This window comes from Vigna umbellata, chromosome 1 (assembly GCF_029865625.1).
Source record: "Vigna umbellata cultivar VRB3 chromosome 1, Vumbellata_1.0, whole genome shotgun sequence".
NCBI lineage: Eukaryota > Viridiplantae > Streptophyta > Magnoliopsida > Fabales > Fabaceae > Vigna > Vigna umbellata.
This window is the reverse complement of record NC_142165.1, coordinates 55,981,253-55,996,405: the sequence shown is the minus strand read 5'-3', so window position 1 is coordinate 55,996,405 and position 15,153 is coordinate 55,981,253. Positions and strand designations below refer to the sequence as shown.

Genomic DNA, 15,153 nt, shown 5'->3' with positions numbered 1-15,153 from the left:
CGTGTAACCGGATACCCCTTTGAGGGAACCAAATACCACTGTAACCGCATACTTCTCTACTATAACCGATTACGCCACCCTATTCCTACTGTTCATCGTGTTCTTCGCCTCTCAAACACGCAGATTCATCTTCATCTTCAACCCGCAGCTTCTTCATGCCATCAACACGCACAACGTCCTTCTTTTGTAACCGATTACGCCACCCTATTCGTACTGTTCATCGTCTTCTTCGCCTCTCAAACACGCGGATTCATATTCATCTTCAACCCGTAGCTTCTTCATGCCATCAACACGCACAACGTCCTTCTTCCACCCCGTCTACAACCCTGCAAATGAAAACCAACAATACATCACACTATCTTACTAACCTCACCACTTTGTCTTCTTCGACTCAGCAAAACAGCCAACAAGGCTCCCTTCGCACACAACTTTCAACACTAGTAGCCAATATATTATGCTTCTCATCACTCAATAAATAAAATGACCTACCCACTAGCAACTACATATATGAAGTCCGTCTTCTGGTCAATGGCGCTTTGATATCCATACTGCACTTTCACTGTGTCTGGCTGCAGGAATCTTTGCTGTTGAATGGCTGTATGAAGCAAGGTAACATCAGCTGAGGAAAGCTTCAGGAATATTTCTGTAGGCACGCTACCACGCCAACCCAAGCACTCTCGTGCATGTACAGTAGTAAAGGTAAAAGCCTGATGTTATCAAATTTTTTAATATTAACCCCTTCGAATCGGTTCTGGCTACTGCATTGTGCTAGGGAATCGGTTGTAAATGGTAAATTGATATACAGGGATGGGATTTAGCAAATAGGACGAGGGCACACATGACTTTTCGCTTACAATCCGCGCAAATCTCTTCCCATACGTGGGTGACGAAAATTCGATGAATCCTCTAAATCCATCGTCACTGATCCCTCGTAATCCTTTCAAACGAACACCACACGTACTGAATTCAGCGCTCGCAATTTCGCATGAACAATGTCATTCGTTCATGCGAATACGATGCTAGTATTTACAGTTATTTGATAGATAATAGTTCCATAACATGATACGTCAACCACAAACTCATGTATTATTACAATGAATTATTACAATGAGTGATACAATATCTCCTATTTATCAAGTATTACATCATGTACCAATACATAAATGACTCTGTCAACTCAACCTACCATTTTCTTTTTGTTTTATATTACATTAATTTTTATAATTAATGAAAATATCTTTCGATTATCTCAAATTATTATGTTTTTATTTATACATGCCTATTTAATTCTTTAAAATTATTTATTTTAACTTGCAAATAGTCCTATAACGTTATTTAAATAATTTATCATTACAATTTGAATATTTAAAATAATTATTTCTACTGAAAAATTGGTAAAATACAGTAAAATTTAGTTTAATAATAATTCAAATCATAAATTTCAAATAATATTTAATGTAAGTATATATAAAGTAAATAACTAACCCAAACTAAATTAGTAGTATTTATTTTAATAATTCCTAAAAGAATTACTCGAAATAAGTTTCATGAGTTTTTATTAAATTAAAATTGACCTCAATTTTATTTATTTTGAATGAAATGTACTGAATTAAAGATGCTCTTCACCAAGCAAGTACAACCACTATAATTCAACCTCATGTGCAGGCTTTTAATAACTCTTTTCCTTTTGGAATAAAAAGTGTACAGTTTCAGCCTATAAAATATACTGTTGTTTTGGTACAAGTTAATTCATTTAATTTGTTGTTTAAATTTGATTCCGAGTATAGAATTTCCGAAATCATTGTCAAACAAAATCATATAAATTAAAAGATGTTTTCTTTAAAAAATATAATCCCATTTTTGTTCTTTATTTAAAAATCGGATCCCAGAAAGTGAAATTAGATGAAAAAATTAATGACATTTTAATTCATAAAAGACTACATCATTGATGCTTTGTTTCTAATAATTTAAAAATTATTTAATCTTTTATATATACAATATTATAACTATGTTTTGTTACATAATTTAATATAAACTATTTTACCCAAAGAAGCACTTTTATTCATTAATATAACTATAATCAGTGATAAACTATGAATGAACTTAATTACAGAAATATAATTTTTCTACTTTTAATAAATTCTTGGTAGTCTAAATAAAAATCTTGGAACTTTCAATAACTAAATTGGAATTTACAGATTCAAAAATCAAAATATATATTTATTAAAAAAATTAGCAGGGGGTACATGACAGAAAACAGAGTATAACAATTGGGGTACACCTGTCTGAGCACAGACACCGAAGGGCTAAGGAGGAGGACACCTGTGACCTGAAGACTGCCCTTCGGTTTAAGGGTAAGTAACCCCTGCCCTCTCCTCCGTCTCCATGCCTACATAGCCCCACACCCTTCTCTCTCTCTTCCCTCGTTATGTTACTTTCATGTGATATACCCTAACAATTATCTCTTCCACTCTCGTGGCCTAACCAAGAACCAAAATTTTCCTTCAAATTTTCCTCCTTTTTTCGCCCACTGTCAATGACGGGAGATGGGTGCGTGATTCAGGCCACACCCAGTTCCAACAAGAAGAAGAACAACAAGAAGAAGAAGAACAAGGGTGGCACCAAGAAGAAGATGACCCATGACCAGGTTCTCGCCTTCAAGTTCGTCAGTGATTGGGTTTTCTTGGATCACCCTTCTGCTTCGTCATCATCATTTTCTTCTTCTCCTTCTGCTGCTTCCTGTGTTGTGGATGATTTTGGGGTGCAGAAGCCTGTGGGGAGAGGTGGGGAGAAACTCCTCTTTGAATTGCATTCACACTCCAAATTCAGTGACGGGTTCTTCTCCCCTTCAAAGGTTATTGAGAGAGCTCACATCAATGGCGTAAGTTTCAATCTTGGTCTCACTTTCCAGATCGTTTTTTTTAATCTTTTAAAGTTGTGTTTTTTATTTTGTGCTAATTTGCTTGAGTGTGATTGGGAACTGTCTTTTGGAACAGACTTCCAAGGGAGGTAGTTACCTTCCTATGGGATTATTTGTAAGGTAGGTATTGTTCATAACCAGAAATAGGACTATATATTAGAATGAAGTCAGTCAGATGAATTTGAGTTTGTGAGTTTGTTAGTTCCCTGACAGTTGAGAATCAGGTTGTGCTCTCCCTTGTTGTCCTTTGCACTAACTTTACATTTTGGTATTATCCCCGAACTAAAGAATCAGAATCAGGCCATGGATTAGATTTATATATTATCAGAGATTTTCTTGAAATATGTGCATTTTCAACCAATACTTTCTTGAGAGATGGTATATGGCCGATAGAAAGTCAACTGAAATTTAAGGTCAATTTCAGTTTGTGTATGGATTGTGTGTTTTCAGTTATTTCAAAATCCCTGTTGCCCATGATAGTAAAAGACGATTGCCTAAGGTATCCCCTGCTGTTCATAGGGTTTCCTTTTTTAGTGGTAGGCTCCTTTTTAATTAATATTATTTACTCATAACAGGTGAAAGTTCTTGCTCTGACAGATCATGACACTATGGCAGGCATTCCTGAAGCTGTAGAATCAGCTCGTAAATATGGCATCAAGATTATTCCAGGTGTTGAAATTAGTTCCATATTTTCTCCAAGGTAATTTTTTATATTTAAACATTACATATCTTGATGCTTCTTAATTGAATTGGCACTTATGTTATTGTGTCTCTTTCCTCTATAAAGAGATGGAAAGAAGAAAATTTATAAACTTAAATTGTCAAAATCAATTAAAGGTTAATATCTACATCACTTCTAATACATGCAAATCCACTGGCAGAGGAGACTCAGAATTAGAGGAACCAGTTCACATTTTAGCATATTACAGTAGTATTGGACCAACAAGGTTTGAGGAGCTGGACAAGTTTCTATCGAATATAAGGGATGGACGTTTTCTTCGTGCAAAGAACATTGTCTTAAAACTGAACAAGCTCAAATTGCCTCTTAAATGGGAGCATGTTTGCAGGATTGCTGGCAAGGGAGTTGCCCCCGGGAGGCTTCATGTTGCCAGGGCCATGGTTGAGGCAGGTTATGTAGAAAATCTCAGACAAGCCTTTGCTCGGTATCTTTTCGATGGAGGACCCGCTTACTCCAAGTAATGTTACATTGCTTGCTCTTGTAGGTTGTTACTAGTTTTTGTGGTTAGGGAAAATGGTTAAGGATGTAAACATTGTGTTTCAGGGGAAGTGAGCCTCTGGCAGAGGAAGCAGTAAAAATGATTTGTCATACTGGGGGTGTTGCTGTTCTGGCTCATCCTTGGGCATTGAAACATCCAGTTCCCATAGTCAGAAGGTTAAAAGAAGCTGGTCTTCATGGGATGGAAGTCCACAAAAGTGATGGAAAGCTGGCAGGTACGTGCTCTGTAGAAAACTTTCCTCATTTCTTAATCATCAAAATGATGTTGTTGCATTAGGATTATTAAGATATATTCCAAAACAGAAATTTCCAACCCCACCTTCCACTTGCCCTATTCCACTGTTTTAATCATCTGAACCACCTAGCATGAAGTTGATTCCACTATGGGAGAGAAAAGTTCATCACTCTGTCAACTTTGGTGGTAGCACAAGAAATTAGAGTCTAACTGACAAACTGAAGATATCCACATCTAGTCATAAGACCAACAGTATGAACACTGAAAGCATTCATTTACTGTTGATTCTTACTAACTGGGATGGGAATTATATCATCAAGTGCAAATAAAAACAGAATCCTATTGAACTTTTGTATGTTAATTTTTGGTCTTGGTTTCCAGCATATAGTGAATTGGCTGATGCTTATGGGCTTTTAAAGATTGGAGGGTCAGACTATCATGGGAGAGGAGGACACAATGAATCTGAACTGGGAAGTGTGAACCTTCCAGTACTAGTTCTGCATGACTTCCTTAAGGTAGCTCGACCTATCTGGTGCAATGCCATCAGGGAGATAATAGAGTGTTACGCTGAGGAACCTTCTGATTCTAACCTAGCAGCAATTACAAGGTTTGGAAGCACCCGCATTTTAAAGGGAGGTTCACCCTTGAGTTGTGGACAGGACTTGATTGATCATTGCTTACCTCTCTGGCTATCTAGCCAGGAGATGGAAAATGCTGACTTTGAAGCTATCAAGTTAAAGCTTTCCAATGTTTCGGTTACTAAGGGAGGAATTCAGGTTCTGGTAGAGACTTAACAATAGTTGTGTAACTTGTGTATGCCACACATTAATCATTCTCATTGTTGTTAGTTAAATCTTAATATTAATTTTGTTAGTCAAGCTCAGTTTGCCCATTGATTCTTTTGAAAATTCATCATTATTGTCAAAACAAGATTGCATGTACGAAAGTTGAATCAGGAGGGGTTCTTATTCTGAATAGTTTGTGTAATCTTTTAATGAACACGAGGGCAGCAAGTGATCAAATTTTGAATCGGTCAGAAAAATAAAACACGACCAAAGTTACGTTCGACTTACATTTAAAGAAGTTTTAAATAGTTTGTCTAGTAGCTTCCTAAAAGGGAGCTTCAAGGAACAGAAGATGATCGCCACATGAAGTGCTAGTCATTGTTGAGGGCGAAAAAGACGTAGAATTTCTTAATTCACGGGGCAAGAGAAAAAAACGCATATTTTTAATATTTAGGGTTACATAATTCGGAGATGAATCCTTACATCTCACTATTTTTTTTTTTACGTAGCACAGGTGAGTTTTCAAATTTAAAGGGTAGCATAATGTATATTAAATTTACATGAATAATACGGTTTTTTTGTGAAGGTCAGAATTTGGTTTTTGGAAATCTAATTTTAACTTTTTATGAAAACATAGGTTGAAATTTGATTTTTGGAAAATGAAATTCTAACTATGTTTTTTTTTTACATAAACGTAGATCGGAAAAAATTTAATTTTAAGTTTATTTTTTAAATACTTTTATGAAAAGGTATGTTGTAATTTTGGTTTTTGATAAACTGAAGTATGATTTTTGTTTTGAGTAAATTTTGTGAAAAGATAGGTTCGAATTTGGTTATAGGAAATATAATTTTGACTTTTATGTAGATAGTGATTATTAGTTAATTTCGAATAAGTTATTTCGGAAGTAATTTATTATTTAATTGGAATGAAGATAAAGAAGAATTTTTTATTTTGTTTTGTAACATAAATATAAGTTTTATTTTTATTCAGTGAATTAATGTTAAAATAAAAATTCAATGAATTTAATAATGGAATGTGAACCCTCTACTGTTATGATTGTGAAGACAATGATTTCTTGTGTGGCTCGATATTTGATAGTATAAGCAGTTTCGTGGGTGTGCCCATTTCTTGATGTCCATCTTAGTTTTGATTCTAGATTATTTTGGTCGACCATTTGTATTTCTTTTTGTGGCTAGATTAGGCTAAATTTGTGTGCCTTGGTATGGTGACCAATATTCTTCATGTCGTAACTCCCTAAACATATTGTCACACACTTTCATGATGGCATCCAACCTATAGTTGGGACTGATGTAAATGTTAAAGTCATGATGAGCATGTTTGTAAACTGCTAAGACATGTGAGCACGGTAAATGAATCTTTTGAAACTTGTCATAGTCACACCATCATTTAGCCAATCTAACAACAAATATTCTTGCAAGTTGTATTTCTCTAGGGTTTACCATCTCCTCGACTCTGAATCTTATTGTATTTATATCAAATTCAACCATCTTGTGAGTGTTTGATTTTGGATCAACATCCAATAGGACCTTTGTGGCATTTTTAGATTAGACATGACCAACACTTATCATTGCATTTATCTGTTTTCCTCTTTTTGTGAAAAAGGTGTTGCATGTTGTGTTTGGCCAATATTATGGATGAGATTGGTAAATTTCTTGTCTTCTTCAGGACTAAGTTAATTGTTTCAGGACTAATGTTTAGTCATGTGACTCTTTTCATAGGTAAATTCTTACGTTTTTCATATAAGATTCTTCAAATTTTGTATGTTATTGCACTCAGCTTATCAGTTTTACTTGAATGTTTTTTGTACGTGTTATATGTTTTATCTTTACTATGTGAACTCCTTTTTATGCTCTTATGTTGTTTCATTTTGTTTCTTATATTAGCCTTAGTTATTGAAGTACTTGGAAAACACTAGAAGGGAGAGTTGAGTAGTGTTAATGAAAAAAAATTTCGTAAACAATGTCATAGCACTTTAGTCGAGGATTGAAAGATTTAACGTAAATTGTTAGATGCTCGACTTTGGAAAACAATAAAATATTTTTAAGTGTTTTTCAGTTGTTATAATATTTTTGTTGTACCGTTTTGATAAAACGTCCTTTTTAATAAAGACTTGTTTAACAGAGGAAATGTTTATATCAAAAGTAAGTGCAACTGCAGGTTTTGTAAGAGAAGCGTTTAAGAAAACAAAGCAATAAGCACACAGTCGTTTTTATATTGGTTCACTCCACTAAGCTACGTCTAGTCTCCTATATCACCTTAGAGGATTCCACTATAATCTTCAACAAGATTACAACTGAGTATTCTCACCACTCTTAGTATCCCTAGTCAACGAATAACACATGTTACCCTGACTAGTTGAGTTTCACCCATTCTTGGTTGCACAGTATTCTTCACCACTCTTGGTATTCCTAGACATTCCTGGTATACACTTGATACACCGTCTAATTGAGTTTCATCCACTCCTAGTTTCCACTAGACAATCATGGTATCAACCTGATACGTTATCTAGTAATCCTTTAACTTACCTGAGTTAATCAACAAGTGTTTGAATTCTTTTCAAAATGTGCAATCAATCAGATTGCTTACAAGTCTTAGACGATTACTATCACAGAGGGGATATATGTTCAATACAATTCAATCTACAGATTTGCTAAGTGTTTTTCATTTTCTCTCTTCTTACAAAAGCAAGCTTATATAACAATGAAGCTTGAGAGTGTTTCTAGACTTGAGCTTTCTCTTTTCTCATATATTTTCTTTTAAGTTCTTGAGCTCTTCTGTTCTTTTCTCTCGACGATATTCCTTTTTTCTCTTTGTATGCTATTCTCTTCGTAAGTTATTCTCTTGATTCTTTCTTCGAATCATCTTCTATTTAAAGGCTTCTCCATAGATATTTGTTGGATGGAGTTTTGGTCTTGATTCTTGAGTCTTCTTAGTCTTCTCGTATGAAGCATCGTTGGTTAAATTCAACTTGTTAAAGCAGACTTGCTTTTTCAGTACTTTGATAGAAGTAGGTTGTACTATTTTTCTGGCATGACTTCTGAAGAAGAGAACATTCCATGAATGTCTTCTTTGTTTATAATGTCCACTTCTGATTTGTATCGGATGAAGCAGGTGGATGTGTGTAATAGAAAATTTGCACAAAGTAGAGTAGATATACATGAACGGAAATGTTTTTTCTCTTATCACTTTTGTTATTTTTAAACGTTGAGCATTTAATAACATTTAATGCATGTTCAGAATAACAAAGTGTTTTTTTATGTTTTCTACCATTTAGGTAGGATTTTATCATTTAAGTTTCTCACTAAAATATCAAGCATTGATTGAAGACTTCATTTTTGGATGAAGTAGATCGTTTAACTCATGGTATCATCTATTCTCTATAAACATTTTTAGGTTCTGCTTTATTCAACAAGTGTGTTTAGCTAGTCGTATTCTATCACAAGTCTTTGGAATATTAATTAAGACTTTCATTGAAGTTCGGGAAACACTTGAAGGGGGTTGAATAGTATTTCTCAACATTCTTTTTGAGGATCATATATAGATCATGATTTGGATGATCCTCATGAGCTGCTTGAAACGAATTCATAAATGTTATTCTGATGAATGCATTTATAGTTCCAGTTTTTTATTATCCTCCTGGTGATTATGAAGGAGTGATTCTTAGCGTAGATGGCTCGTGTTGAAGATGTGTATGATGAGGGATTGCTTTTTGGATAGAATGATAACTTATAAATTAAAGCTTAACACACAAACAATTTATAGTGGTTCACTCAATTGAGCTACATCCAATTATCCTTTAAGACAACTTAGAAGGTTTCATTAGATACTCAATGAAGTACATATGAATATTCTCACCATTCCTAGTATCTCTAGTCAACGAATAACCACTATTAACCTTACTAGTTGAGTTTCAACCACTTCTGGTTGTGCAATATTATTCACCACTCCTCGTATCCCTAGACGCTTTTGGTATCCTCTTGATACACTATCTAGTTGAGTTTAACCACTCATGGTTGTTGTGTCAACATAGTAACCCATGTTATTGTGACCTTGATTGAGTTTCACTCACTTCTGGTTGTGTAGTATTCTTCACCACTCCTAGTACCCTAGACACCTCTTGTATCCTCCTGATACACCGTTTAGTTAAGTTTAACCCACTCTTGGTTGTCGTTGTCAACCCAATAACCCCTGTTATTGTGACCTTGACTGAGTTTCACAACTCTTGCTATCCCTAGTCAACGAATAGCACCTGTTACCCTGGCTAGTTGAGTTTCACTCACTCTTGGTTTCTGTTATAATATATTAATATTATATTATTGCAAAAGTTAAAAAGCATTAATTATGAGATTGAATTCAGAATGTTGTATTGCAACGTTAGTGCTTTAATTGGCAAACGGTAATATTATTTTATTAAACATGCCAACGTTCAAATTTTCAATGTGATTTAATTCCAACGTCAAAATCTTTATGAATTTTAATTTCTTTTATTTAATTGATTCCTCCCTAGCTCTATAAATAGAGAACTATTTCCCCATTCCAAAACACACAAAATTCAGTTTCTCATTCTTCTCTCTTCTGAGGTTTATTCTTTAGCTCTTTTCTTCTTCTAAAAATATTATGGGTTATTTTTATACTCTTTTGAGAGATCCTTGCTAGTTCTAAGATCCTTAAAAATATTCTGGGAAGTTTCTGTTGTATCCTAGGGGACTTGCGCAACACACCGCGGATAAGTCCTTAAGGACAGTGACTCTACACGCCTCAAGAAATTTTGTTCGTGATTCTGTCAGTCTTTTACAACAATCTTAAGGACTTATGGCTGACATCAACAACATGCCTTCGGAGAACCAAACCATTGCTTCCGGAACCCAGACGGTCTTCGCAAAATCACTTCCGGATGTTTTAAACTCGAGGTTTTCTCTGGACAGAACTTCCGAAGTTGGCAAGAACGTGTGTCTACCCTTTTAGACATGTATGGAGTTGCTTCTGCTCTTTCATATCCGAAGCCCAACTCCAAAATTCCTTCAAACTTAAAACTAGTTTAAGAGTGGACTTACGCTCATAAGGTATGCCGACACACTCTACTTAGTGTACTTTCTAATGATTTGTTCGATGTGTACTGTTCCTACAAGGAAGCAAAAGACATTTGGGACTCGTTAATTCTCAAATACACTGCCGAAGATGTCGTCAGACAAAGATTCGTCATAGGAAACTACTACCGTTGGGAGATGATTGAAGACAAGGACATAAAAACTCAAATCAATGAGTACCACAAGCTGCTGGAAGTTATCAAAGCAGAAAATATTCAGCTACCAGATGAATTTGTTTCAGAACTTATGATCGAGAAATTGTCGCCATCCTGGACAGATTACAAACAACAGTTGAAACACAGGCACAAACAGATGTCTCTACCAAAACTCATTACACACATAATAATTGAAGATACCAACAGGAAGGAATCTGCTACTACAAGGGCCAAAGCTTTATCTGCAAAAGCAAATATGGTAGAAGTAAAACCTGCTCCCAAAGGGTACGAATACAAACCTAATTCACAAAAAGAAAAATAATTTTCTTAAATCCCGTCCCAATGAATCTAAACCCACCTTTAAGAAGAAAGGAAATTGCTTCGTATGTGGGAATCTGGGCCATCATGCACCACAGTGCAGGAGTAGAGCGAGAAACGACAATCCTCCTAGGGCCAATATAGCCGAAGGAGATGACATTATTACTACGATCGTTTCTCTAGTGAACCTGATGACCAATGTGAGCAAGTAGGTGGTAGACTCTGGTGCTACCAGGCATATATGTGCAAACAGAATTGCCTTTACCTCTTACACTAGTGTAGGGGATGGAGAAGAACACGTCTACCTTGATCATTCCAGGACCACTCATGTTCTGGGAAAAGGAAAAATTCTTCTCAAACTCACATCTGGAAAGACTCTGGCCTTGAGTGATGTGCTACATGTGTCATCAATTAGAGTTAATTTAATCTCTGTAGCACTATTGGGAAAGGTGGGGGTTAAAGTGTCATTTGAGTCTGACAAGATCATTATGACAAAAAATAATGTTTTCGTGGGGAAGGGATATTGTGATCAAGGACTCTTCATTCTAAATGTTTCTGAAAATAGTAATGAATCAAGTTCTTCTGCTTATATTATTGACTCGTATGATATATGGCATGCTAGATTAGGACATGTGAATTCCTCTTATGTTTTGAAATTACAACGACTATGATTGATTAATATGCATGATAAACAGAGTAGTAAATGTGATATATGTGTAGAATCTAAATTAACAAATAAAACATGTTTTTCTATAGAATGCCAAACTGAGCTATTAGGGTTAATTCATACTGATCTAGCTGATATGAAACAAACCATGTCTAGAGGAGGTAAAAATATTTTGTAACCTTTATAGATGATTATTCTAGATACACCAAAGTTTACTTAATCAAACACAAAGATGAAACCTTTGATGTGTTTTTAACCTATAAAGCAGAAGTAGAAAATCAGTTAAATAAGAAGATTAAGAGGATTAGATCAGATAGAGGTGGTGAGTATGTATTGTTTAATGAATTTTGTGTTAAACAAGGAATTATTCATGAAGTGACCCCACCATATTCACCTGAGTTTAATGGAGTAGTTGATAGAAAAAATAGAACCCTTAAAGAAATTATGAATGCTATGCTTATTAGTTATGGTGCAGCTGATAACCTTTGGGGAGAAGCCTTGCTTACTGCATGTTTTTTACAAAATAGAATACCCCATAAGAAAACCGGTAAAACTCCTTATGAGTTGTGGAAAGGTTACCAACCTAACCTTAAATATCTAAGAGTGTAGGGGTGCTTAGCTAAGGTGATGTTACCCGATCCCAAGAAAAGGAAAATAAGATATAAAACCTTTGATTGTATGTTCTTAGGTTATGCTGAACATAGTGTTGCCTATATATTTCTAGTTGTTAAAAGTAACATACTTGAGAGAAATTCTATAATGGAGACGAAAAATGCTGAGTTTTTTGAACATGTGTTTCCCTTAAAGGTTAGTGAGATGTCTCAACCTGTTGATGAGAATGATAAAAGTAATACCATGAATGAGGATTTCAGAAGAAGTAAAAGACAGAGAAAGGAAACTTCCTTTGGAGATGACTTTTATACATATCTTGTTGATAATGATCCAATAAGCTTTATAGAAGCTACTAGTGCTCCTGATGCAAAACAGTGGGATAAGGCCATTAGGACTGAAATTGAACCAATTCAGAAAAATAATACTTGGACTTTAGTAGATTTTCCTAAAGGAGCAAAACCCATTGGTTGTAAATGGATCTTTAAAAAAAAATATCACCCTGATAGATCCATAGAGAAGTATAAGGCAAGATTAGTAGCAAAAGGTTTTACTCAAAAACCCAACATAGATTATTTTGATACTTTTGCTCCAGTGACTAGGATTTCCTCTATTTGAGTGTTGTTAGCTCTAGCAACTATCCATAAACTAGTGATACATCAAATGGATGTTAAAACATCCTTTTTGAATGGTGATTTAGAGGAGGAAATTTATATGACTCAACCTGAAGGATGTGTTGTACCTGGTCAAGAGGATAAAGTTTGCAAACTCTTAAAATCCTTGTATGGGTTGAAACAAGAACCAAAACAATGGCATGAAAAACTTGATAATGTGTTACTTTGTGATGGTTTTTCACCTAATGATGTTGATAAATGTGTGTACTCTAAGTTTGAAAATGGTGATTGTGTCATTATATGCTTATATGTGGATGACATGTTAATCTTTGGTACATGCAATGAGATTGTCAGTAGAACTAAATTGTTTCTAGGATAAAAATTTGCAATGAAAGATATGGGTGAAGCCAATGAAATTTTAGCTATTAGAATCATAAGGAAGGGAGATAGTATATTACTATCTCAAGAACAATACATTGAGAAACTTCTTAAGAAGTTTGGGTTTTATGACTTAAAACCAGTGAGTACCCCTTATGATGCTAATTCTAAATTAATGAAAAATAAAGGAGAATCATTGTCTCAGCCTCAGTATGCCCAGATAATTGGGAGCTTACTGCACTTGATGAGCTTTTCTAGACCTGATATTGCTTATGAAGTAGGTAGACTGAGTAGGTACACTCAATGTCCAAATCAGGAACATTGGGATGCACTACTTGCTAGACTTATGAGATACTTAAGAGGTTCAATGGATTATGCCATTGAAAACAGTGGATTTTCCGCTGTACTAGAAGGGTACAGTGATGCTAACTGGATCTCTGATTCAGATGAGACAAAATTCACTAGTGGTTATGTATTCACACTTGGGGATAATGCGATTACATGGAGATAAGCCAGACAAACAATTATTGCAAGATCAAATATGGAATCTGAGTTTGTCGCTCTTGAGATGGCTGGTAGTGAGGCTGAGTGGTTGAAAAACTTCTTTGCAAACATTCCACTAGGAATGAAACCAACCTCATTGGTGTCAATACACTGTGATTGCCAATCGGCAATAGCTATAGCTAAAAACAAGAATTACAATGGAAAGAATAGACATATTCAATTGAGACACAATTTGGTGAAGCAGTTGCTAAAGAGTGGAACTATTTCCATTTATTATGTGAAGTCAGAACGGAATCTAGCAGATCCTCTGACAAAACCCCTGGGAAGACAAATGATATTAGAAACATCGAGGAGAATGGGACTTAAGCCACTTGCAAACAAACAAGTGATGGTAACCCAACCTTTGTGATTGGAGATCCCATGAATAAGGTTCATATGGGTAAAAACCAGTCACTTGTTAGTTCTGATAGCACTAAATTGATTTTTATTCATTATGTCCCTTCCTATGGTGTGTGTGCGTGAAAGTGCTACAGACTGCATTATTGAGAGGCTAAACTTTGTCATTAAAATTCTATATGGTGATAGAATTTTATCTTAAACAAAGTTTTTAATGATTTTCATATCCCTTATGGATGATGTATGATTTGCAGCATACACTTGATGAAATCACCTATATGAATGTCAAGTGGGGCCGCTTGCATGAGATCTTGTCATGATCTCTAGAGCATTCATGAATATCGGGCACGCGCATGGCCTAGTAAGCGCAACACAACGATAACAACAAGGATAAACCTCTAACACACGTCAAGTGTCTTTGGTTCATATAGCTTGCTATACCAACTATATTTTGTGTTAAGTTTCTAAATCTAAGACTGGTTCATATAGCTTGCTATACCAGCTCTAATGCATTACATCCTTTGAGACCTAGAATAAAAGTTTTTATTTTTCTTTCAACTCTCTTTTGCAATACGTGGGAGATTGTTATAATATATTAATATTATATTATTGCAAAAGTTAAAAAGCATTAATTATGAGATTGAATTCAGAACGTTGTATTGCAACGTTAGTGCTTTAATTGGCAAACAGTAATATTATTTTATTAAACATGCCAACGTTCAAATTTTCGATGTGTTTTAATTTCAATGTTAAGATCTTTATGAATTTTAATTTCTTTTATTTAATTGATTCCTCCCTAACTCTATAAATAGAGAGTTATTTTCCCATTCCAAAACACACAAAATTCAGTTTCTCATTCTTCTCTCTTCTGAGGTTTGTTATTTAGCTCTTTTCTTCTTCAAAAAATATTTTGGGTTATTTTTATACTCTTTTGAGAGATCCTTGCTAGTTATGAGATCCTCAGAAATATTCTGAGATCCTCACAATAGTAAGCGTATACCTCAATGAAGCTTAACAGTAATTCTTCTTTCTTTCAGGTGTTTCTCTCTGTGTCTCGTTTTCTTCCTCTCTTCTTACAGTAGTAAGTATGTATAATAATGAAGCTTGAGAGTAATTCTTTTCCTGAGCTCTTCTCCTTTTTCTCTTCTTTGTAAGAGGATTTGACTCTAATTGTTCAAAGAGAGATCTTGATTCTTCTATGGGAATGATTTTTCTTTTTATTCCTT

General features: G+C 34.8%; 1 protein-coding gene across 1 annotated transcript; it reads left to right on the top strand.

The window, feature by feature from the left end:
- The first annotated feature begins 2,288 nt into the window (after window positions 1–2,288).
- On the top strand, window positions 2,289–5,270 carry LOC124838627 (Polymerase/histidinol phosphatase-like protein). Its single transcript, XM_088103852.1, has 5 exons — window positions 2,289–2,881; window positions 3,496–3,620; window positions 3,802–4,116; window positions 4,203–4,372; window positions 4,774–5,270. The coding sequence occupies exons 1-5, from the start codon at window positions 2,537–2,539 to the stop codon at window positions 5,184–5,186; spliced, it is 1,368 nt and encodes a 455-aa protein (XP_087959978.1). The 5' UTR covers window positions 2,289–2,536; the 3' UTR covers window positions 5,187–5,270.
- Window positions 5,271–15,153: the final 9,883 nt, after the last annotated feature.

Excerpts from the sequence above, each read along its gene's own strand:
- LOC124838627 (XM_088103852.1), top strand. The coding sequence starts at position 2,537 with ATGACGGGAGATGGGTGCGTGATTCAGGCCACACCCAGTTCCAACAAG. Across the intron at positions 4,117-4,202 it reads GGAGGACCCGCTTACTCCAA|GGGAAGTGAGCCTCTGGCAG; the intron begins GTAATGTTACAT and ends ATTGTGTTTCAG. Across the intron at positions 4,373-4,773 it reads AAGTGATGGAAAGCTGGCAG|CATATAGTGAATTGGCTGAT; the intron begins GTACGTGCTCTG and ends CTTGGTTTCCAG.